This window comes from Hyperolius riggenbachi, chromosome 6, assembly GCF_040937935.1.
Source record: "Hyperolius riggenbachi isolate aHypRig1 chromosome 6, aHypRig1.pri, whole genome shotgun sequence".
In the NCBI taxonomy this organism is placed as follows: Eukaryota; Metazoa; Chordata; class Amphibia; order Anura; family Hyperoliidae; genus Hyperolius; species Hyperolius riggenbachi.
In genome coordinates this window covers 243,062,096-243,089,147 of record NC_090651.1, presented here as the reverse complement: position 1 = coordinate 243,089,147, position 27,052 = coordinate 243,062,096, and the positions used below count along the sequence as shown (strand labels likewise).

The 27,052-nt window shown below is 42.6% G+C and overlaps 1 protein-coding gene across 1 annotated transcript in view; it reads right to left on the bottom strand.

Annotated features, from left to right (window-relative positions):
- Positions 1 to 15,909: 15,909 nt before the first annotated feature.
- The window catches only part of LOC137521405 (uncharacterized), a 40,584-nt gene continuing 29,441 nt past the window's right edge, over positions 15,910 to 27,052 (bottom strand). The window contains exons 9-13 of the mRNA XM_068240593.1: positions 24,379 to 24,425; positions 23,813 to 23,884; positions 20,978 to 21,242; positions 20,039 to 20,201; positions 15,910 to 19,962 (exon numbers count right to left, since the gene is read on the bottom strand). Of these exons, the coding sequence (XP_068096694.1) occupies positions 19,461 to 19,962; positions 20,039 to 20,201; positions 20,978 to 21,242; positions 23,813 to 23,884; positions 24,379 to 24,425 (1,049 nt within the window). The 3' untranslated portion in view covers positions 15,910 to 19,460. The remainder of the gene's footprint in view (positions 19,963 to 20,038; positions 20,202 to 20,977; positions 21,243 to 23,812; positions 23,885 to 24,378; positions 24,426 to 27,052) is intronic.

Genomic DNA, 27,052 nt, shown 5'->3' with positions numbered 1-27,052 from the left:
GTTTTTTTCCCTGGCATAGTATGGCTAATCCTACTGCTTTAAACACCCTTGTATATAACCTGTTTACAACATTGTTATTCATGGTTTGTGACCCACTACTCCTGCAAAAAGTGACAAATGACTCCCCAACAAACCCCCCCCCCCCCCCAAAAAAAAAAAAAGTTTTTTTGACTGTACATAGACAAAGGCCTCAACCCCAACCCCTAAAATGTATGAAAACTGCAGAATGTACTGTATTTGGAAATGCACTATCCAGAAAGGCATGCATGTTGCATTTTTAGCAAACAAACATTTTTGAATCCACTTTTCCTTTCTGTTCACAGTTTTCTGTGACATGCATTTGTACTGTATTTGCTGTAATTTCCTGTCCAGGGAATGCCAGATTTGGTTGGAGGAGATGGTGGTATTGCTAGTGCCATTTGATTGTACAATGTATCCCATTTTTTTTTGTGGTAAGGATTATTGTGGCAATTGTAAATCAGTGAGCTGTAGATACTGGGTGGTCCACTGCTTCACCTGTGAGAGAAGAAGGCAGTACTGTAAACTCCATGAGGATGTAGATCAGCATGAAGACAATTTCTTTGTACACACACCAGGGGCGCCTCTAGCCTTCTTGTCACTCCAGGCAAGAAATCCTGTGACGCCCCCCCCCCCCCCCAATAAAAAATAAAACAAAAATCATATACATTATAGAACACTTCACACATGATATAAGCCATCAGAGAGGGATAACTATGAAATGGGGCCCTAGGCAAGATAACACTTTGCCCTCCACTGATGGTCACCTGGCTTATTTAGTTAGATTTGGTGGGGGCTAGCAACCACCAGGCCCCTAAACTCTCTCTAGACCCTAGGCAGCTGCCTAAGTTTGCCTTGTGGATGATCAGCATTGTATGCCATACAGCACATGCTGCCAGTATGCACCTCAAATAAATACAGCATCCACACTACAAGTTCCAATGGCAGTCACATTGCAAGATTGGATTATCAAGCAAGACATTCTTACTTTCAAAATAATTTTTCACAAACATTATGAGATATGCAAATATGTTACCACCTGTTAGGGTAGGACTGGAGTGAGTATATCATGACATTGAAGGGCTGATATGGTAAGGTGGTTTAAGGCCCAGTGCACACCGAGCGGTTTTAGCAGCGATCCGCCAACCGCATCTGTCTGTGAAAACGCTTGGCTAATGTATTTCCATGGGATGGTGCACACCAGCGGTTTGAGGTTTTTAGCAAACTGCAAACGTGCCTCCTGCTGCACATTTGCGGTTTGCAGAAGCGATTCTGCCTCAATGTAAAGTATAGGAAAAATGCAAACCGCTCTGAAAAACACTAGATCAGAGCGGTTTTCCAGGCGTATTTGTTACAGAAGCTGTTCAGTAACAGCTTTTACTGTAACAATATTTGTAATCTGCTTCACAAAAACACTCGGCATGTTTAGAAAATGTCTCTAAACATGCCTAGAATCGCTCTGAAATCTGCTTCAAAAACCGCTAGCGTTTTGAGGATCTGCTAGCGGTTTTGGTGTGCACTGGGCCTAACAGTTTGATTCATAATCCATTCTGGAGATAAGCACAGTGTGTTTATAGTGTAAGTTATACAAGAGAAGAGAAGTAGAATGGAGGGAGGGAGGGTAGTGGAGGGTCAGAATTGATGACATGGATGAGCAGATATCTATGAGTAGAATAGAGGCTCAGTGGGTACCACTACTGCATTTTAGTGCTGAGTCCTAGGCTTGAACATTGGCCAGGGCAAAATCTGCATGGAGTTTCTGTATTCAGACACTTCAGACATTTCCTGCATCCTAAAAAACATACTAATAAGTCAACTGGTTTACCCCAAAACAATCCTATATTGAAAATATTAGACTATAACTGTGGTAGGGATTAGACCGTGAGCTCCTCTGAGGAGGACAGTCAGTGACATGACTATGTACTCTGTAAAGTGCATCAGGAGATGTCAGTGCTATATAAATAAATAATAATAATATGGTAGGACATTAGACTATGACTATGGTAGGGTTAGATTGTGAGCTCCTCTGAGGACAGTCAGTGACATCACTATGTACTCTCTACAGTGCTGCAGAAGATGTCAGTGCTATATAAATACATAATAATAATATGGTAGGACATTAGACTATGACTATGGTAGGATTAGATTGTGAGCCCCTCGGGGACAGTCCGTGACATGACTATGTTCTCTGTAAAGTGCTGCAGAAGATGTCAGTGCTATATAAACACATAATAATAATATGGTAGGACATTAGACTATGACTATAGTAGGATTAGATTGTGAGCTCCTCTGAGGACAGTCAGTGACATGACTATGTACTCTGTAAAGTACTGCAGAAGATGTCAGTGCTATATAAAGTACTGCAGAAGATGTCAGTGCTCTATAAATACATGATAATAATATGGTCGGACATTACAGTTTGACTATGGTAGGGATGAAATTGTAAGCTCCAGTGAGCAGTCAGTGACATGACTATGTACTCTGTAAAGTGCTGAAGATGTCAGTGCTACATAAATACACAATAATAGTTCCAAATGCTACTGGCTCCCCTGAAGAGTGCTCAGACTAGTGTACATAATTGTGCACATTGTTCCCCAAGTAGCAGTTGTTTGGTCAGAGAGACAGTGGGAGAGGGAGCATGAGCAGAGGGTGAGGGCGAGCAAAGTTAAGCTCCACACTCACCACAGTGACTGCAACAACACAGGAAGATGGATCCAGCGAGGTGTCCCTCATGACAAGCGTCCAGCGATTCATCTTCCTGCCAGCGGGTATGCGAGATGTCACGTGACATTACAAGACGGGCGCGAACGAGAAGTCAAGCGACCTCAGTACTTTACTTGATCCTCAGTGACGGTCACTTTTCACCACACAATGCTAAGCGATGTCACGACATCGTGTAAATGACTACTTGTCGCTCAAAAAAAAATTGATGGACATCGGGAAAATCGTTGGAAAAATCGTGAGGTGGTACATAGCATTAGAGAGAGGGCAAACAGACAGCATTAATGGCAATACATTATTATGCCATCTTCAATTATAAGTAGTGATGGATGTAATTACACACATTGCTTACATGTCCATTATCATTGTTTGAGCTTTAGATGCTGCCCTCCTATTCACTCTCTCACAATGAAAGACAAAACCTGCAACCCCCACTGTGTCCATTACACACTTCAAACACTGTCCTGTTGAATTCAGGGAGAAGTTCGGGCTGTGTAGGGGAAAGGATCAGATGATCCTACCTCTCCATAGCTAGTCATGGCGATCCTCCTGACATCTAGACATGCAGACATTCTAGCAGAGCACACAGCTGTCTGCAGAGTTTACTGTTTGTTTGTTTGTTTGTCTCACTCGCTCTGTAGACTCAGTAACATTTGGGGGTAGGGCGCTGTCACCTCTGTGGAGGGGCAGAGAACAGCTATAAACCAGACACCTTCTTCTTAGGGAGTATCTATAATTCTGAACTCTGAATGATTCTTTATCCGTGACTTAGCAGAAGGCTATTTGTGAAAAGAGCAGAGTAACCAAGCAGCTCAGGGTGATCCAAGCTACTAGGAATGTATAGGGGGATAAAAGGAACCAAATGCCCTCCTACTAAAAAAGCAACGATTGGTGTAATTTGCCTTCTTAAAACAGAAGGAAATCTTTTTCTCTCCAGTCCCTTACAACGGTCTTTTAGGACAGGAATTTTTATTTCCCCTTGGACTGACAGTAATTTATTGCGCCTTCCCCATCAAAGCCGCTCCAAGCCGCTGCCTGGGTGGTCAGTAGGTAAAGGCGCCCCTGACACACACACACAGGTATCTACTGAGAGGTGAGAATCCTGTTACACAAGTCTGTATGAGCGGTTATCCCTTGTACTTGTTTGTTTTAGACTCTGCACTAAGCATATAAGCATACAACAATACCTGTGTGTTCAAATAAAATACACCACTTTACTCAACTAGGATTTATTTAAACAATAAATAATCTGTTATTTTAAATTACCAAACAGAATGTCAGTATTCTATCAACCTTTGTGAAGGGGAAGCGCTGTCCTTAATCAGTGCGCAAACATAAGCACGTAATATGCAAGCATAAACAAAGCATTTAATTTTTCTTACAGTTCTGTTGACCTCTTACAAAAATTAATAAGTGGGGTGACCCCACAGGACACCAACTAGATGCATTTCCCCTATAGAAAGTCCGTTTATAACATTGAGGTTATAACATTTTAAAAGTACTACCCAAAAAATAATAGGAATAAAAAAAAAGGGGGCAAGGACACCCGGATCACAATTGGCTCAAGGACTGAGCATTTATCAATGTTACAGAATCCGAGATTGATCATTTAGAGTAATGTTTTCCAACCCGGTCCTCAAGGCCCACCAACAGTCCATGTTTTGTGGAAATACAGTGTGGTAGGTAACCAGCCCTGAGACACTAATTACCCCATCTGCAAATGTTTGTGGTTTCCTGCAAAACATGCACTGTTGGTAGGCCTTGAAGACAAGGATGGGGAACTCTAGAGTGACTGCTCCAGTTCTGGAGCCATGCCTCCTGAGGAAACGAGCAGACACTCCTGAAACATGTCGAGGCCGATAGTGGCATCACCGTGTTTATGCCCAGCCGCCGGATCGCTCCCACTGCACTAAGGCTCCAGCTCTGCCCACCAACAGGACGGCACCTTACTCCTCGCATACCGAGTGGAGCAATACTGCGTGTTGCATGTACGCACATGGATGTCTGGCCGGCCATCTACTGTGACTTGCTGAAGGGCCTGTGAGTGAGCATCCAGCTACGAACCTTGCACCACCTGACTTGCCACTGTCTGCTTATGCCTGCTTAAACTGGAGCAACTCTTCTAACTGGCTGTTATATGCCTCACTGCTAAGTGCACTGCTTCACTTTGTGATATTATGTGGACTATGAGCATGAGGTTGAAGCACTTAGCCATGAACTGCTGAGCTTTTGATTGCTGTTCTCAGCTGCACGTCTCCACAAGTCAGAGCCATTTCCTGATCCGGCTGAGTGGCTTTATGCTTCACTGCTCAGTGTGTTGCCTGCTCTCCTTTGGGAGTTTGACTAGATCCAATACATGATCCTGAACTCTGGTTTATAGAGGAGCAAACTTCGTGACTAAACTAACATGCTGCTTTACTGCTTCACCAAGCCATCCACTGCCTAACCTATCTCATGTGAAATATGATTTAACCTTCAGCCCCCTTGAAGTTGTCCACCTTTTGTAATATTACTGCCACAAACATGAATCAATTTTATTGGAATTCCACGTGAAAGACCAATACAAAGTCGTGTACACGTGAGAAGTGGAACGAAAATCATACATGATTCTTAACATATTTTACAAATAAATAACTGCAAAGTGGGCTGTGCGTAATTATTCAGCCCCCTTTGGTCTGAGTGCAGTCAGTTGCCCATAGACATTGCTTGATAAATGCTAATGACTAAAGAATGCACCTGTGTGTAATCTAATGTTAGTACAAATACAGCTGCTCTGTGACGGCCTCAGAGGTTGTCTAAGGCCACATACACACATCAGACCATAGTCTTTTGAAAATGAAAGATCACAGACCAATTTTACCACCCTTCATGTAGTATGAGAGCCATACCTTCACAGTCTTTTCTATGGAGCTGAACTCCACATCAGGAAAAAATCTTTGCAAGATGCTGCACACAAAGATGCTGCACACACAGATGCTGTACAGACACAAAAGATCAGTATCTGCAAAAGATCTGTTCCTGCCAAACATCCATTCCTGCAAATTGCAATGATAGTCTATGATATCTGCAGATCATCATACACACATGATTTAACTGACATTCATCTGCAGATCAGATCCACCAGGATGGATTTTCAGATCTGCAGATGATTGCTTGATCTGCAGATGAATGTCAGTTAAATCATGTGTGTATGATGATCTGCAGATCTCATAGACTATCATTGCAATTTGCAGGAATGGATGTTTGGCAGGAACAGATCTTTTGCAGATACTGATCTTTTGTGTTTGTACAGCATCTGTGTGTGCAGCTTCTAGCAAAGATTTCTGTCTGATGAGGAGCTCAGCTCCATAGAATAGACTGTGTAGATGTTAAGCTTGGGGGTGTAATCTCCACAGTCAGCATACAACACATAAGCTGACGTGAAGGAGGTACACACACCAGCACAAGGGATCAGGATATCCCCAGTTTAGTGGAGGAGAGGACTGACTCCAATAGGAGATTGTGGTGCACAGAGCCGGTGCAGATCTGAACAGCCACAAACACTTTCGTAATAACGTCTCAGCGCAAAGTAGCGCTGAGCGCATAAACCAGGACTGAGGAGATCAGGACAGGTAGACAGAATGAACGCTTGCTAGCTAGTGATTACTTAGCGACAGCAAGCGTCCAAAACCAGACAGACTGGAATGAGGCAGCCAATGCGTTGCGGCGATGGCGTGCCTCACAAAGACAGGACAGGAGAGACAGGAAATAGCAGGATCGAGATAGATGAACGTAACACAGATAAATATACAATAAGTATGTTTTCCTAGCGTATTACAATTACAGCTATCAATGAAACTATTTGTAAGGTCTGACTAACATATGTATATATCGGCAATGAACCGATATATGACATAAGCAGGAACGCTGACTAGGACTGGAATAATACAGGGAACAGGACTCAGAAGGATTCGCTATCTCTTCGCAGAGATGAACGCAATCCACAAACAGTAACAGAACAGGATTCAGAAGGATTCGTTATCTCTTCGCAGAGATGAACGCAATCCACAAACAGGACCAGGAACAGGATAACTAGCTCAGCACGGGTGTTCACGATACGCGCAAACTACCAAAACGTGCTGGAAAACTGACTAACTGAACACAGGAAATAAACAGTTCGTGTACGTATATATCAGCAACACTGATATATCAACGTAACACGGATACAAGGAAAATAACAAAATGCGCAAGTATGCGTATATATTGGCGATGAACCAATATATGACACAAGACGAGCAAGTAACAACTTCTAGAACAAGAGCAGAACTAGGAGGACTCGCTGACCCCTTTGCAGGAGTCAGCGCAGTCCACACGGACCAGGAACGAGGTGGGGCACGAGCAGAGTAACAGATAGAGTCTGAGACTATGGTAGCCCATGAGACATTGCAGGAAGCAGTTCTTTATACTGAGGTCATCCAATGGGAGCAGACCTGCAGATTCCCACACAAGTGAATGGTAATTAATCACAGGCTGATAGCAGGAAAAGGCAGACAATGATATGCAGCCTGCAGGAAAGGGACTGCCCCTCCACTGCAGCAGACAATGTTTGTTTACACAAGAGCATGTCAAACTGTCATTAATTTCAGAGTGACTGCAGATGGAATCAGCAACTAGTTCAAGTGCAAACCAAACTATGCAAGAAAATGCATGTAATGACATCAGAACTGCTTGGGTTACAATACCACTGCAGCCAGCAATAAACGCTGCAGACATGATCATAACATTACCCCCCCCCTTAAAAGCGGATACCAGACGCTTTTTGAAACTGAAATTCCCAACAAAACAATCTGACTGATAATTCATGATGACCGGGACAGCCCGGCAAGACCAAATTCCAGAATCAGTCCCCACAAGACTGGACCCATCAGAACCAGAACCTACAGAACCATGCCCGTCAGCACCACAAGCCTCAGTGTGATACCCATCAGAACCACGACTTCCAGAGAAAAGCCCCCAGAAACTCTCTGAGCGATACCCACCGCCTTCTCGGGACTGTCCAAAAACGCCAAAGCCTTTGCAATGCCCACCGGAACTGTCCCCACCAACACAAAACCCACCGTTGAACCAGTCCAAGGTACCAGGACAAGTTTCCTCAGAAATCTCCCAGAACACTTGGAAGCTCCAAAGAGATCCCCACAGGTCAGAACGCCCCTTAGGTTCACATGGAGAACCATCAAGAACCCCTATGGAACCCAGGGCAACTCTAGAGTCAGGGTCACAAGGACAAACATCAAGATCAGGGTTTTTAGGGACCAGAACCATCTCCGGGCATGCAGGCCAACCGGCAACATCAGAACATGTCTCCACTAGGGAAGCATGTGAGCACGCTAACACAGACACACTTGGGCACTCTGGCATACGAAGCACATCTGGGCACACTGGCACAAGAGAGACTTCTGGGCATGTCAAGGAACTGCAAACCTCAAAGTCAGTCAAGGTAGGACCGAAACCAGGACTGGGCAAAAAAAAATCATCATGACTAGACTTCACAGTTACTGGATTGTCACTAAAAAATGCAGGATTAGACTTAGATGTCTCTGATTCCAGCAAAGTTATTAACAAATCATGTTCAGGGGCATTTACAAGACAGGACAAATCTTCTGATGTATGCACCGAACTAGACAGGGTTCCCATAACTTCTTCTGGACTAGACAGAGACTCATCAAATACACTGGATTGGAGCTCATGAAGGGCTGCAAAACAAGTCAGTAGTGCAGCAATCCCCACTGAACTAGGCAAAACTGAGTAACTCACTGGACAGGAAGGGGACTCAGGAACTTCTGCCACACCGGCCAGAGAACCAGAATTTTCCAGGATACAGGGCTGGGTTTCAGAAACACTCATTAACCCGGACTGAAATTCTGAGATTTCTATTATTTTTTCCAGCGAGTCAGAATTATCCATGTTACAGGGCAAGACTTTTGAAACATTCAGAGGACAGGGCTGGAGTTCCTCGGCTGTTACAACACTGGAGAGGGACTCAACAACATTGGTTAAATCAGACTGTGTACAGGGCAAGGTATCTAACACACTTGCTGACGAGGACAATATTTCAATGGCTTCTGCTTCGCTGGGCAGAAATTCATCAAGTTTTATTAGAGCAGACTGTAATTCCAAAACAGCTGCTAGACAAGTGAATATTACTGCAACACCAACTGAGGTAAGCAGTGCCTCAGACTGTTCTGCTAGAGGGTTTGAAGTATCCAAAGTACTAGGTGAAGCATAAGACTCTGTGACCACAGCTTCACTGGACAGGATCACCGAACAGTCCACACTGCAGGGCAAAACCATGGAAGCACCTGCTGGACAGCATAATGATTCTGTGACCTGAGTTTCATTGGAGAGATCTACTGCACAATTCATGGTACAGGGCAAGTTCACTGGAACATTTTCTGAACACGGTAATAATTCTGCGATTTCGGACTCACATAGCAGACGCTCTGAGTTATTCATGAAACTAGAGTGAGGTGTAGAAACAGGAAGATCAAAACACAATGTTTGCGCATCTAAATCACCATTCAATTGTGAAATTGGAAAATTCAGATGCTGGGGTTCTGAGATTTCTGGACAGGATTGCTGGGACTCAGAAACTGATGTAGTGCATCTATTGGCATCTGCTGGATCAGACAGGAGTTGAACTTTATTAACACAGGTAATTTCTGCAGAAGTGTTTGCAGAGACAGGCAAGATTTTTCTGGTGTCTGTTTCACTGAACAAAGACTCATGAGTACTGGCTAGGCTGGACTCAGAAGTCAGCAGGACCTCTGGGTCCTCTGCTGAGAAATTTGTGCAGGGCAAGATTAAGGAAGTATTAGTAATTTCTGTCTTACTGGGAAGTAACACTGAGTTATCCATGGTACAGGGTGGAATTACAGGAACTTCAATTTCACACAAAAGGAGCTCTGAATCACTCGCTGAATCAGCCAAAGGTGCTGAAGCAGGCGAGTCCTCAGGAACTGAGGAAGTGGAACAATCTCCACTTGACAGTGTGTCTTCCCTGGTATCAACTGATTGAATCGCATAAAATTCGTCCAGAATCATTCTCCACACATCGATCAATGGAGCCACAAAGTCATACCCACACACACCAGTTTTTATTAGGTTATAGGCAGACTTAATGCATGCATTCAATACTAATTCACTTTTTGCACTGTAAAACTGACAAAATGAACTTGCATCTTTCTTCCATTCATAGACCAGGGCTTCCATCTCTCCCTTCTCAAATGGAGGATCCCATGCATATTTAACAGCTGAGCATTCCGGCTGATCATAGTTTGCAAATGTGTTAGTGGCAGAAACATACATTGGGTTATTTAGCAGGTGATTGGCCGATTTCTTATTCCTAAGGATCTCCAATACCTGTAGCAAGTGTTGAACTGTAGTGTATGCAAATTTCCCTTGCTGCACGAATAAATTGATCTGTTCAATACTCTGTAATATATCTTCATAATCATATTCAGATAATTCATTTAAACAAGAACTTTTATTTTCCCTGGCTAGCAATGAAAGTTCATTAGTAGTTTCATAGGTCCATTTGACTCCCCTGAATGGTGACTGAATTTCATTATCTGCTACTGGCGGAGTCTCATTACAGATCTGATTCGCAGTCGCCAAGGGCAACGACTCCGCTGATTGTAACGCTTTTCTTTTGGAGCGTTTACGTTTGGCTTTAGACCCTGCTGCCTTAGCAGAAGAAAAGTTATCAGAACAATTATCTGCTTGCTGATTATTTTTGTAGGCAGTAGAAGGAGCAGCTGATTGACAAGCTGCCAGGAGCTTATCAAAAGGGCTAGGCAAATCGGTTTTGCGCAGCCAGTTATGGATCACAAACGCTAGAAATTCCAGTGGTCTTTCTTTTAAATTGGTATGATCCAAGACATCGTAGGCCCACTGAAACAATCTTCCCTTAAATAAAACATAAACTAGCTGGGGGGCCCACGTTGAAACAGGAGTAGCCTGGAGCTCAGGATTGGCCAGGAACCTGGCACATTCAGAAAAAAACTCATTTTCTGTTTCAGAATTGAGCTTCTCAAATTTCTTAAAGGAACAGGAACCATAACAAACAGTGTCATTTTTGCTGGGAACCCCCCCCCACAATGGGGATTGGTAATGGGGCTACCATAATGTTAAGCTTGGGGGTGTAATCTCCACAGTCAGCATACAACACATAAGCTGACGTGAAGGAGGTACACACACCAGCACAAGGGATCAGGATATCCCCAGTTTAGTGGAGGAGAGGACTGACTCCAATAGGAGATTGTGGTGCACAGAGCCGGTGCAGATCTGAACAGCCACAAACACTTTCGTAATAACGTCTCAGCGCAAAGTAGCGCTGAGCGCATAAACCAGGACTGAGGAGATCAGGACAGGTAGACAGAATGAACGCTTGCTAGCTAGTGATTACTTAGCGACAGCAAGCGTCCAAAACCAGACAGACTGGAATGAGGCAGCCAATGCGTTGCGGCGATGGCGTGCCTCACAAAGACAGGACAGGAGAGACAGGAAATAGCAGGATCGAGATAGATGAACGTAACACAGATAAATATACAATAAGTATGTTTTCCTAGCGTATTACAATTACAGCTATCAATTAAACTATTTGTAAGGTCTGACTAACATATGTATATATCGGCAATGAACCGATATATGACATAAGCAGGAACGCTGACTAGGACTGGAATAATACAGGGAACAGGACTCAGAAGGATTCGCTATCTCTTCGCAGAGATGAACGCAATCCACAAACAGTAACAGAACAGGATTCAGAAGGATTCGTTATCTCTTCGCAGAGATGAACGCAATCCACAAACAGGACCAGGAACAGGATAACTAGCTCAGCACGGGTGTTCACGATACGCGCAAACTACCAAAACGTGCTGGAAAACTGACTAACTGAACACAGGAAATAAACAGTTCGTGTACGTATATATCAGCAACACTGATATATCAACGTAACACGGATACAAGGAAAATAACAAAATGCGCAAGTATGCGTATATATTGGCGATGAACCAATATATGACACAAGACGAGCAAGTAACAACTTCTAGAACAAGAGCAGAACTAGGAGGACTCGCTGACCCCTTTGCAGGAGTCAGCGCAGTCCACACGGACCAGGAACGAGGTGGGGCACGAGCAGAGTAACAGATAGAGTCTGAGACTATGGTAGCCCATGAGACATTGCAGGAAGCAGTTCTTTATACTGAGGTCATCCAATGGGAGCAGACCTGCAGATTCCCACACAAGTGAATGGTAATTAATCACAGGCTGATAGCAGGAAAAGGCAGACAATGATATGCAGCCTGCAGGAAAGGGACTGCCCCTCCACTGCAGCAGACAATGTTTGTTTACACAAGAGCATGTCAAACTGTCATTAATTTCAGAGTGACTGCAGATGGAATCAGCAACTAGTTCAAGTGCAAACCAAACTATGCAAGAAAATGCATGTAATGACATCAGAACTGCTTGGGTTACAATACCACTGCAGCCAGCAATAAACGCTGCAGACATGATCATAACAGTAGAGTATGGCTCTCATACTACATGAAGGGTGGTAAGATTGGTCTGTGATCTTTCATTTTCAAAAGACTATAGTCTGATGTGTGTATGAGCCTTAAGAGAATATTGGGAGCAACAACACAATGAAATCCAAAGAACACACCAGACAGGTCAGGGATAAAGTTATTGAGAAATTTAAAGCAGGCTTAGGCTACAAAAAGATTTCCAAAGCCTTGAACATCCCACGGAACACTTTTCAAACAATCATTCAGAAATGGAAGGAGTATGGCACAACTTTAAACCTACCAAGACAAGGCTGTCCACCTAAACTCACAAGCCGAACAAGGAGAGTGCTGATCAGAAATGCAGTCAAGAGGCCCATGGTGACTCTGGATGAGCTGCAGAGATCTACAGCTCAGGTGGGGGAATCTGTCCATAGGACAACTATTAGTCGTGCACTGCACAAAGTTGGCCTTTATGGAAGAGTGGCAAGAAGAAAGCCATTGTTAACAGAAAAGCGTAAGAAGTCCCGTTTGCAGTTTGCCACAAGCCATGTGGGAGACACAGCAAACATGTGGAAGAAAGTGCTCTGGTCAGATGAGACCAAAATGGAACATTTTGGCCAAAATGCAAAACGCTATGTGTGGCGGAAAACTAACACTGCACATCACTCTGAACACACCATCCTCACTGTCAAATATGGTGGTGGCAGCATCATGCTCTGGGGGTGCTTCTCTTCAGCAGGGACAGGGAAGCTGGTCAGAGTTGATGGGAGGATGGATGGAGCCAAATACAGGGCAATCTTGGAAGAAAACCTCTTGGAGTCTGCAAAAGACTTGAGACTGGGGCGGAGGTTCACATTCCAGCAGGACAATGACCCTAAACATAAAGCCAGGGCAACAATTAAATGGTTTAAAACAAAACATATCCATGTGTTAGAGTGGCCCAGTCAAAGTCCAGATCTAAATCCAATTGAGAATCTGTGGCAAGATCTGAAAACTGCTGTTCACAAACGCTGTCCATCTAATCTGACTGAGCTGGAGCTGTTTTGCAAAGAAGAATGGGCAAGGATTTCAGTCTCTAGATGTGCAAAGCTGGTAGAGACATACCCTAAAAGACTGGCAGCTGTAATTGCAGCAAAAGGTGGTTCTACCAAGTATTGACTCAGGGGGGCTGAATAATTACGCACCCCCCACTTTGCAGTTATGTTTTCTAAAAAAATGTTTGGAATCATGTATGATTTTTGTTCCACTTCTCATGTGTACACCACTTTGTATTGGTCTTTCACGTGGAATTTCAATAAAATTGATTCATTTGTGGCAGTAATATGACAAAATGTGGAAAACTTCAAGGGGGCCAAATACTTTTGCAAACCACTGTATGTGACGAGGTGTGTCTGTTCTGGTGGTCTCCCTGTTAGGAAGGAAGCTGGGGCTGTGTGTTGTAGGGATAAAGATCAGGGCATATGGTTGCGCATTTTCTGTTTTTAAAATGCTTTGATAAATAAAATTTACAGTTTATCATTAAAATTGCTTTTGTGGATTATTGGTGTGCATCATCTACTATTCACTTTATCCTTCCTAGATGGTTCTTTGCTGCTCCAGTTCTACACCTGCGCCATTTCATGTAGCACTGTTAAGGATAAATCTGCACCATTGTGTGTATACCAGGATTATTAAGATACTTGTCGCTGCTATGCAAAGAAGGTGGTACAAACATGATGTGGTGCTGCCGTAGTTGTTACGACTTGTACACCTTTGATAACTGCAGCATTGTGCTTTACTTGTACAACCATCTTTGTGTCTTACTGTATATACCCACACTGGTGAGAATGTGGATTACAACAAAGGATGGTATCAGAAGATAACTCCAAACCAATACTACCTAGTAGCCCAATACTTTATAGAAAATACTATTATTCAAGTTGCTTATTACAAAAATAGGTGCAGTGAAGACCCTGTGAAACATTGCTCGGAGGTATCATGAAGTCCAATATTTCAACTAGCACCACAAAGAAATACATTTATTCTTCAATTAACTTCAATAACATTCTGGTGAGCAGTAGAAGTTTCACATATTTTTAGGGTCAAAGAGGGACTCTCAATTAAACCCCCCAAAAACAAATATTTACAGTTACAACCTATTACAACAGCATTGCCTCAAAAACGCCCAGGAAATCACTGAAAAAATATACGGTATATAATAGATATAACTGCTCAAACAATGCCTCAATAAAGAGCTAACCCAAGACCGCACTAGGGGCATGTCAGAGAGAGAAAAAGAAAAGAAGAAAGGCCGATGAAGTGACACGAGTGATGTCATGCAGCTGCCGGGAATAATGCTCTCAGCTAGCACTCGGCCGAGTCGATCTGATGAGCTGATCGATGGACGAAGCATCTGGTTCTACTTCATCCCCTCTAACTTTCTTGCTACTAAATTCCTGTTTTTGTGTATTGTACTGTCTATGCCTACTCTACCAGCATCTACTGTACCGCTCTTTATGCTATATTGTTCCATCACCGACCCTGTATGTGCTAAGACCAATTCCGGGTACAACCTGTTGTACTTGGCTAAATACATTGACTCTGAACATCATCATTTTCCAAACCCTGAATTCCATCATGGAGTTCTCATAATTGACCATTTCTTATTTTTATGTACAATAATCTACATCTACCACAGCACGACACTTGCTTATTTTGGAATTTGTGGGGTCTTTTCAGTGCTTTTTTTTTTGAGGGGAGTGGTGGTGGTGGGGGGGGGGGGATTTGCTTTCCTTGGTAAAGGGTTTATCTGTCCTGCTGTGTTCTATCGAAAGTTCATTTGACATGTATAGCTTAGCTGCCTGGATACTATTTACATGTATTTTTTATGAACTGTGACTAGGGCTTATTTTTGAAGTAAGACTTATATTATGAGCATCCTCAAAAATCTTAAATAAATCATGCTAGGGCTTATTTAGAGGATAGGTTGTATTTTCAGGGAAACAGGGTAATACATTTTATTTGAAAGATCACTGGTTGTTATTTGCGAGAGGTAAACCAACTCATACCTCTCTTGTTAACTCCTTTTATACTGAGTGCCTCCACCATACAGTTTACAGTTTCACCTCAGTTGAAAGGTTGTTTTTCATCTTTCAGTCATAAAATCACACTTGAAGTGTGAGCACTGATGTCCAACATCTAGTAACTAAACAACAACCTGGATTTGTGAGTACCTGATTATACAATTCTTTTCTCACATTACTCTGCTATATACTTACGATATATATTAGCTCCTGGTCTTCTCGTACACTTATTTTGTGTTCCCGCTATAGAAGGTTGGAATATGGAGAATGACACAAATACCATTAGGTCTATGTGATGTGCAGTCTGGAATTCACACAACACACAATAATTGCAGTGAGACGTTAAAAGCCTGAAGTGAATTCCCAACAGAAAGGAGTGTTCGGCCTGCAGAACATTGCGATTCTGCATAGTTGCCTTGTGAATGGGACTAAAGGTCTCACAATAATGGTATTTTTATCTGTGGTATTAGTGTTTTACATGTTTACTGACTCTTTGGCAAGCATAAATTAAGAGGAATGACGATAGATTAAGAACTGGTACTGAGAAAAGTCAGCAACCGAAACAGTCTTTCTTCATTAGGAAGTTTATTAGATTGCAACTCTACTGTAAGTACTCTTCAACCACAAGGCTTCTATACTGCTAACTCACTTTCCTGCCTTTTATGATTTGTACACCTACAGTATATTGCATTATAACACGTTTTGTTGATAGAAGTACAATGTGTTTTCATTACCATATCATTAGTATGTATAAACTGTACTGTTTATATTTAGTAGTGTATTGTTTCTTTATGTAATGCTAAAGTCACTTCTACTTTTGGTATCTTTTATGTGTACTTTTTCACCTGGCTTTCTGATGACTTCTTGACCAACCACCTACCCATTTTTCCATACTCATTACCCTTCTACTTTAAGTGTTGCAAAAGGTACTAATGGCTTTCATGGTTCACATGACCATTTATTGTTAAAGGACAACTGTAAAGGAAGCAATATGGAGGCTGCCATATCTTTTCCTTTTAAGCAATACCAGTTGCCTGGCTGTCCGGCTGAACCTCTGCATCTAACACTTTTAGCCATAGACCCTGAACAAGCATGCAGCAGATCAGGTGTTTCTGACATTATTGTCAGATCTGACAAGATTAGCTGCATGCTTGTTTCTGGTGTAATTCAGACACTATTGCAGCCCAATAGACCAGCAGGACTGTCAGGCAACTGGTATTGTTTAAAAGGAAATAAATATGGCAGCCTCCATATCCTTTGTTACAGTTGTCCTTTAAGGACAGTCCTTTACATGCCCTTCAGGAGTGCTTTTTTCATTTTCCCTGTTTTACTTATTTAGTCAGAATAACATGTAGTTCCACATAATTCATCCTCACTGAAGTAACTTTTCTACTAGCTACATGTCACAGTTGTCGGCTTTTATTTTTATTGACTAACCCCATCAGGGTTCCTTCATCTAATTGTGGGGAGCTGCAGCCCTTACTGACGCATTCCCTTGCTACACGAGGTTGCATAGCAACTGCTAACCTGGGATTAACATGCTGTTGAAGATCATCCTGGCTCTGTCTCAGCTCTCTGTGATTTATACCCGAATTTCCTTGGGTGGCATTAATTTGGTGGCAAGCATCAAGACTGTGCACCAGCCCTATTGGTATGCATACCATTATCCAAATTGTTGTTAGCCGGCAACATGTTATGTTATTGTATGGTCTATTTCAAGCCTATTGGTTGCATCAGCTTCTATCATCATATGGACATCGGTAGAACTATCATCTGGTATGCAGCCTATCTGGCATTTATCACAATTCAGTTTACTTCTTAGAGGCATTTATTTTTGATGCATAAACTTATGTGCACATTAAATTCATCTGGCTGTACTTATTTGTTTTTGTACCTCCAGAGGAAGCCGGAAGTCCGGCGAAACCGGACGAGGATACGCATGGGCTGCGCCCCGACCTCCGTGTACCTCTCCACTGTGGATCTGTCTGGCCTTTAGCCTCCATCAAGGCACCCCATCCAGCGGCTCCATGCGGCCATCAACCACCACCAGCTTCTTATAGCAGCCGGCGTTGCCAGCCATCAGCTCTAATTCAAGAGACGTAAGCAGCCCAGTGGGCTATACCTGGGAGTGTCATGATGTATTGCATGTGTGCCATGCCGTATAGGAACTGTGTAGTGGGTTTATCTCACTGCTGGCTATGCAAGAATCTGTGCTACATTGAACCAGGCATGCTGCTATCAATTGACTGAATCACGCTTGAGCTATAAGCTTACTCTGCTCTAGATGGCTGAATAAGACGCATTGTTTGCTGTTGCACATTTGCTGGCTACTAACATCCTGGGCTTGCTTTAATCTGCCACTTGTTTATAAACTGTACCCATCTTCGGACACATGGAACATACAATTGCGCACTGGTTCAATCTGGGGTTTGTTACCATTGCCTGGATATTGATTGCATTATCCCTGGAGAATCAAATGGTTTATCATTGAACTGTATATCTGGTGCACAGTAGAGGAATATATCCAACAGATGGGTTCCTTTTTCTGTCCTGATTACTGAGGCCTCCAGCTGATCTCCTTATTTTTTGAGCTCAATTGAACTGCATGTTGTTTTTTTCAGCAGTGAAGTAGATGCATATACTACACTAATCATACTGTGGGCCTATTTGGGAGTGGTGGGTTGAGGGTCGGGAACTGTGGATGAGGAGTGGTCCGCAAGGTGGATAGGGAAAGAGGGAGAGGGGGGCACACATTTTTAATGGGAATTTTATTGAGGTAATTATGATGATTAATAAAGTTTTTGTACATATTTTTCAATAATTAGTGTGAATGGTTTTTGTTCAGTCGGACCACACTGGAGTACATCTCACAGTGTTCTGACTTATTTGTTTTAATTTCTCTAATTGGATTTTCCTCTTCTTTCTCCTTTTTGATCTCTCCGACATGCCCCTAGTGCTGTCTTGGGATGCTCTGTGTTATAGAAATATGGTTTGTATGATTTATGTTTTATTATGACTTTAATGGTGTTTCTGGGACAATGCTGTTATTAGGCTGTGATTGACTGTAAATTTTTATGCTGTTTTCTAGAGCTTAATTACCTAACCATTATCCTTGAGAAAGAGGCCCTCCCTGACCCCGAAGCTCTGATATATTCTACTGCCTTAATAGAGTGGATTATTATTGAACAAAGTATTGTTTTGGTGCACTAGCTGGAATAGTGACTTCTTCATATACCTTTGTGGTGCCCACTGCCCTCCAAGCCTGCACCCTGGATTTACTACATGACCAGTTGACCAATGACGTGCAACATCTCCAGTTACTTATTCTTATATTCCTCAGATATTCACAATTCTTACATATCAGCCGTCAACAAGCAGAGATGGTCAGTGAAATGCAGATCATTCTGGCTTCGAAAGCATATTGATTATTGAAATGTACTCCGCTTGAAAATAGCAAGGATTGAACTGAATGAGACCATCTCCAGGGTGCATACAATTTGAATACAAGCCTAAACTATTTGTATCTCATTAAAATAAACTATTTGCATCTCATTAACCGTCTCTTGCTACAAGTGTTGGTTTCAGAAGAGGGAATAACAGAGGAATGTTTAGAGAAGGAGGCATAGCTAACAAGTACAACCTTAAATATATACGGTAGTTAAATAACTAAACGGCAGTAACAGAAACTGTGTTATACATACACATGTTACAGATTGTCAGGGAACAGGGATTCAGAAAATGAAGCGAGTGAACTCTGATGAGATACATTGGTATAACAAAATGTTGCCCTTGTATGGGCTTGAAGCTCAGTAAAATTATCATTAATCACGGAAGAGAAAGAGGTGATTGACCGCTGCTTCTTAGAGGTGGTCACCGGGTGCCAGTAACCCTGTATGTTAGGTCCTAGGGGCATATGGTATTGGGGACATTTGATGGGTAAGCATTGGATGGCCTAGGGAGGTTAGACCTGTGGTAGAGATGGTAGACCATGTGGTGGACATGGTAAATTTAGCCCCTGTGTCAACTGAGGTGGACCATTGTGTTGGGTATTGGGATCATATTGACTGGAATGGCCCATATGTGGGTACATTAGAAGTGGAGGTGTACAATAATGACTTTAGGAAGGCTGAGAAGGTTGTGTTGAAGGTAAAAACTGTTGAATAGTATTCAGCAGAGCATGATGCAGCTCTATATGTTTGTCTTCAGGAACCTTGTTAATCAATGGTATGAGGCTGGCTACCATCTTGTGTCCAGGAGTTTTATCCTGAAGCTGTTTAGACTCCATTTTGTCAACAACAGATTGTAAGGAAGTAAAAATATCTTCATCATCAGTTCTTTTAGACCTGGACTTTGGTCTACCTGCAAACCTGGTCCTTGGTCCACTAGTGCTTTGTCCATCACTACATCGTCGCGTTGAACTTGTTGATGGACTTGCAATTCTGACAGTGGTGGGTATGGCAGGGGTGTTTGGACCAGGCATGGCTCCAATTGATGATGTCCTTGATTCACAATCAGATGCTTGTGAATCGACTCCAAGCTCCAGATGTTCCTGAGTGTGGCTAGTGCTGGACGATCTTGCTTCCGGCTCATTTTCCTCACAAGGAAAGATATCCTCAGTTCTGTTTAAGTGCATTAAGATGTAATTATAGGTTCCATAAAGCAAAGCACACACCAAATACCTAATAATATACTTACTGTCTGAGTAGAAAAACAGGCCGCAGGAATCCCAGTTTGTGTGTAAACTTGTAAGGTTTTCGATGCAAGGACCTAAATCCACTACGACTCTCTTTCAGCTCCAAGTTCAATTCTTTGTTAAAATTGTCTCGCACTGACCTCCATCTTGTTTTCACTTTTTCAACTGTTAAGAAAAAAATGCCCACGGGGCTGTTAAAATATAATTGACGTTCTTTTTAAAGATGTCTCACAAGTGGTCACATGTCTACACATCTCTGCACCTACCAGATGGGAAAAATCGACCATATAAAAAACTATGTTGGACACTATAGGCTAGACCTGTTACCTACCTTTAATATTGTTATGTATCCATTTTTATTGTTTTACTATTTTAACTTGCTGTTTTGGAAGACATTAGAAGCAATTTTTTTGGTTTTAGATACAGAATTTAGATTAATATTTTATTGTACATAAACATTGTATACACAGTATTTAGTTTCTTAACCGCTTTTGGACAGCAGTGATTAAAATCTATACCTTGTTTGTGTCGTATTATTCCTGCCAGGGTGTAGATTTCAATCAAGCTTGCTGCGCGGACCCACCACTCTGTCATCACTGAAGCCCCCTAGCTTTCTCATGCTGACAGCAGAGCTCGGTATCTGAGTCAGGAGCCGATTTCATTGGCTCCTGACCCCATGATCACTGTGAGCCAATCACAGGGATCAATACTCAACTTCAGAACAAAGAAAAAAAAAAAAAAAAAAAAAAAAAAAGGGAGTGTTTTTTTTTGGGGGGGGGGGGGGTGTTTATAAACACATTTTGAAAAAAAAGTTTTAATTGACATTTCTTTTATAAACTGTATTTTTATAGTGCCCCAAGGTCCATAGTTTCTGTAAACAGTACCAGGAAATAAAAGTTAAACAGGAAAAACTGTCACAGACGCACACAATTCACACTCACCCCACTTTGAACGAATATCTTCTGAAGCTCTCTCTAAATCTTCATTTAGCAATTCGCTTGCTATTTTTGTCCAGATTCTGGTTGTTCTTTTGACATGTTTGTAACGTTTGTGGCTCTTATCATACAGTTCAGGGTAGGCCTGAACTTTGACTATAAGGTCTTCAGTCGCAAATTCAAGTTTGGACATCTTTTTTTCCAATAAACAGAAAATATCGCAGAGGTCTTTATATTGTGTCTTCTTTCTACTCTTTCTTCCATACATGTCCTGCAGGAAATTACATAAAAAAAATTGCAAACATCCACTAAAAAATATGTTGCAACTGTGTTTGACATCCATTTGTTTTTATTATCTGCATTTATTTTCATAACAATCTTTTGCTGAAAAATGTGTGCAAATTCAGGCTATGTTCACGCTGTAAATCGCAAGTGCTGAGCGATTTATTGAGAGTTTTTAACTACCTAAAGACCGCCCCACGCCAATGGGCGTGGACGCAGCGGCAATCCCAGGACCGCCTAACGCCAATTGGCGTCAAGTCCTGGGGCTCTGATTTGCATGAGCATGATTGCCGCACGGAAGACTGTTAGACGCCATATTTAGTGTTAGTACAGTGCTGCGAGATCGGCTCTCATAGGCAGAAGCACAACATAAATATTTATTAAAAATTAAATTAAATAAACACAGACAGCTCTGTTGGTAGGGAGAAAAAGGGGGGGGGGGAGGGGGAAATCACTTGTGTGCTGTGTTGTGCTTGGCCTTAAAGCTGCAGTGGCAAATTAATAAAAAGGCCTGTTCTTTAGGGGGTTTAACACTGCGGTCCTCAAGTGGTTAAAGCACTTTTAACTGCGCTTTGCGCTTAGATAAGCGCTTTTGCAGAGCGATTCGTTTTTTCACTTCAAACTCTTTCCCTTGGAAATGTATGAATACAATGTATTTATTCATAAAAGCGCTCAGGAAATCGCTATACAAAGCACGGTTTCAAGCGCTTTGCAATTTCCCTATACCTTCCATTGAGCCAAAGCGCTCAGAAAATGGTTCAGGATTTGAGTAAAATCGAAACACACACATGTGAACACTCTCATAGGGAATCATTGCACAATTGCTTTTGGGGCGATTTCTAAAATTATAGTGTGAACGAGCCCTCAGTGCATTTGTGTTTGGGCTGAAACGCAAATGCTTTGGTGGGAACGGTAGAATGAGTTCCCATGGAAAAATACATTCAGTTGCAGTTCACTGCAGATCCGCAGTCATGGAAAATCCATGCAAACATACTTTATAGTAATGAGCCCTAGGCTTCCATAAGCCAATTTTAAGATGGCTATTGCTGGATTCTATAATACAGTGCAGTTTCAGTCAGTCTATTTTAGCTACGCCTATAAAACAGTGGTATTCCTACTAGACAGTGGCGGCGCCAGGGGTCGTGCTTTGGGTGCTGAAGCACCCCCTAAAATTCTCCAAGTACCCCTAAAGCACCCCCCAGCGTGAACTGACTTTCGGCGTCTAATAGACGCCGTGTCAGTTCACCGGCAGCAGAAGCCTGCAGCGGCAGAGCAGGGCTACGGAAAAATGGCGTCCAAAGCCCTGCTCTGGAGACTTTGAGTTTGCAGTGCAGGGCTTCGGGAGCCATTTTCCCGTAGCCCTGCTCTCAACATGGGAGTTTCAGTTGCTGGCTGCAGAGGATCGTGGGAGCTGTGCGCCGGACGGAATCAGCAGGTGTATGTTCTGGTCAGGTCTGCCACATGATTGCACGTATTTTCTGGTCAAATCTTACACATGATTGCATGTATTTTCTGGTCAAATCTGCCACATGATTGCATGTATTTTCTGGTCAAATCTGCCACATGATTGCATGTATTTTCTGGTCAAATCTGCCACATGATTGCATGTATTTTCTGGTCAAATCTGCCACGATTGCACGTATTTTCTGGTCAAATCTGCCACATGATTGCACGTATTTTCTGGGCAAATCTGCCGACATGATTGCATGTATTTTCTGGGCAAATCTGCTACATGATTCAACGTATTTTCAGGTCAAATCTGCCACATGATTGCATGTATTTTCTGGTCAAATCTGCCACATGATTGCACGTACTTTCTAGTCAAATCTGCCGACATGATTGAACCTATTTTCTGGTCAAATCTGCCGCCGCATGTTTGAACGTATTTTCTGGTCAAATCTGCCACATGATTGAACATGTTTTTTGATCAAATCTGCTGACATGATTGAAAGTGTTTTCTGGTCAAATCTGCCGACATGATTGAACGTGTTTTTCTGGTCAAATCTGCCGACTTGATTGAACATATTTTCTGGGCAAATCTGCTCACATTATGTGTATTTTCTTGAGAAAACCTGCACAATTATGTGAATTTTGTGGGGAAAGGGTCACCAAAACTTGGACCCACTGTCTTTGCGTTGCACTTTTAAAGGAATCCCGAGGTGAGAATAATATTGAGGCTGCCATATTTATCTTCTTTTAAGCAATACCAGTTGCCTGGCTGCCTCTTATTCTTTCAACCATAGACCCTGAACAAGCATACAGCAGGTCAGGGGTTTCTGACAATATTGTCAGAACTGACAAGATTAGCTGCATGCTTGTTTCTGGTGTAATTCAGTTTACTACTGCAGCCAAATAGATCAGCAGGGCTGCCAGGCAACTAGTATTGTTTAAATTACAGTTAGCTCCGCCCTCATCCGGTCATGGCCACGCATGCGGCAGGTTATAGTCACACCGATTTTTGCCGCGTTGCTCCAGCACCTGCATAGCACCCCCCCCCCCCGCCCCCCCAAAAAAATCCTGGAGCCGCTACTGCTACTAGAAGATGTCAAATCCACCCACCCTTGCATCTCTCTCCTCCAAGAGCTCTCCATGTACTTGGGGACTGATTCTTCTTTTCTTTGGCATTGAAAACTGAAAAAGAAGAAAAAATAAATAAATTAGACTTTTATGCTAATAAGCACTGTTTGCAAAAGCGAGAATCACAATTTTTTTCCCCATTAACCCTTCGATTCCTAAAAGATCAGCACAGTACATTATAATGATTTTTTTTTTTAGCAAACATTTTTTTCAGACACTTATGTCTTTGCGTGCAGCGTTCTCCCCCCGCCTGTTCTGTGACTGCAGTCAAGTGGGAGGGTTATGAGTGAGAATAGGGTTGGGTTAGGACAGTAAAACATTGGTAAAATTACTGATATTCTACAATAGTGGATAATAAAATATCTGCAAAAGTACCAATATTCTATTACCAATATTTTGCGCCCATTTCTACATACATCGCTTTCACATGTACATGCCAGAGTCGACTGGTACTGAACGGGTTAAATTAATTCAATTCTGTTTTAAAATGCCTAATTTACATAATGGAGTTGAACGTCATTTTTAATATTTGTCACTCAATTACTTACTGTTCCAATGTCGTCTGCTTTATGTTTGAATCCATCAAATCTTCCATCTGAAATAAACATTTAAAAAGTCATTTTAAAGTAACCCAGTTGAGAGAGGGAAATAGAGGCCTGGCTGTCCTGCTGATCCCTATGACTTCAGTAGAGTCTGAATCATACACCATAGTATGCAACTAGTGTGGACAATCAGAGAGTCCGATGCGGAAATTACTTCTGGGTCAGTGGCTAAAGCATTCGAAGCACACAATGAACAAGACAGGAGAGATAGTAAGTTATATAGAAATCATTTCAAACTAATGTTAAAGTGAACCCAAGCTTCACATTGATATGGAGGTTGCCATATTTTTTCCTTTTAAGCAATACCAGTTGTCTGGCTACCCTGATGATCCTCTGCCTCTAATACTTTTCAGCCATAGGCCACATACACACATCAGACCATAGTCTTTTGAAAATGAAAGATCACAGACCAATCTTACCACCCTTCATGTAGTATGAGAGCCATACTCTACACAGTCTATTCTATGGAGCTGAACTCCCCATCAGAAAAAAAATCTTGGCAAGATGCTGCACACACGGATCTGTACAGACACAAAAGATCAGTATCTGCAAAAGATCTGTTCCTGCCAAGAATCCATTCCTGCAAATGGCAATGATAGTCTATGAGATCTGCAGATCATCATACACACATGATTTAACTGACATTCATCTGCAGATCATATCCACCAGGATGGATTTTCAGTTCTGCGGATGATTGCTTGATCTGCAGATGAATGTCAGTTAAATCATGTGTGTATGATGATCTGCAGATCTCATAGACTATCATTGCAATTTGCAGGAATGGATTTTTGTCAGGAACAGATCTTTTGCAGATACTGATCTTTTGTGTCTGTACAGCATCTGTGTGTGCAGCATCTTGCAAAGAGTTTTTTCAGATGTGGAGTTCAGCTCCATAGAAAAGACTGTGTATAGTATGGCTCTTATACTACAGGAAGGGTGGTAAGATTGGTCTGTGATCTTTCATTTTCCAAAGACCATAGTCTGATGTGTGTATGAGCCTATAGACCCTGAACAAGCATATGCAGACCAGGTGTTTCTGCATGCTTGTTTCTGGTGTGATTTAGATAATAATGCAGCTAAATCAGCAGGGCTGCTAGGCAGCTTCCATATCAGTTGTGGGTTTTCTTTAAAGGGAACCGAAACTGAGAAGGTAATTGATTTTTCCTTTTCAAATAATACCAGTTGCATGACTCTCCTGCTGATCCTGGTTGTCTAATACTTTAAGCCACAGCCCCTCAACAAGCATGCAGATCAGGTGCTCTGACTGAACTCAGACTGGATTAGCTGCATGCTTGTTTCAGGTGTGTGATTCAGCCACTGCTGCAGCCAAAGAGATCAGCAGGACTGACAAGCAACTGGTATGGTTTAAAAGGAAACATCCATATCCCTCTCAGTTAAGGTTCCCTGCCTAACCCCTCTTAAAGAGGAACTCCAGTGAAAATAATGTAATGAAAAAAGTGCTTAATTTTTACAATAATTATGTATAAATTATTTAGTCAGTGTTTGCACGTTGTAAAATCTTTTAAATCCCTAATTTACTTTCTGACATTTATTACATTGTGAGATTTTTACTGTTGGCAGGTGATGTAGCTGCTGCATGCTTTTTTGGCAGTTGGAAACAGCTGTAAACAGCTATTTCCCACAACGCAGCAAGGTTCACAGACAGGAAACTGCCAAGAGTACGTACTTTTCTTGTTTCTTGTGGGAGGGGTTTCACCCCAATATCAGCCATACAGCGCCCCCTGATGGTCTGTTTATGAAAAGGAATAGATTTCTCATGTAAAAGGGGGTATCAGCTACTGATTGGGATAAAGTTCAATTCTTGGTTGGAGGAGTTTCTCTATAAGGATTAGGCCATTTTACATGCAGGGTGTGTGTAGGGGTGGGGGGGGGCACATGTGGGGGTGGGGTCAGGCAGCCAGATTCCTAGTATGGCTAGCTGGGCATGGTGTCCCTAGTGTGGCCAGGTGTCCCCCGTATTGCCAACAGCCTTTACTCACCTCCCAGGCTCCAGCGATGAGCAGCTCTAGCCCCCTCCGCTCTTGGCCGGCATCCTCGCTCGCCCTGCCGTTAAGTTCCAAGTCGCGGCATGATGACGTCATCAAGTCGGGACCCGACACTTACGTCAGAGCGAGCAGAGATGCCGGCCAGAGTGGGAGGAGCTACGATCGCCGGGGGAATGTCAGGATGGTAAGTGGATCCTCTTCTTCCCCTCCTACTGCCGCTGCTCTAATAGTGATCGCTATGATCTGCTGGCGATCGTAGTGATCACGTAATCAGGAGCCTATCGTGATGGCTCCTGATCAGAGGGGAGATGTCAGCTGTCATATGACAGCTTAATCTCCCCTCTCGAGTGCACACGATCTCGTTGGGAGTGAAAATGGCAGGAGGCATAAATCCTACGCCGCATCATGCTAAGACAGCCACAAGTGCGGCGTAGGAGTTACTATCAGCGGTCCCAGAAAGGTTAAGGTAGCCAAACATGACCTAGGGTCCATCAGCCATCACAATATCAAACATTGTTCCCACCATGCACCCGACTGAGCACTTGCAACCAAGATTTTCCAGCATGTTCGATCCATCCTTTTGACCGATTACAGACGGGAATTGGTCAAGAGAT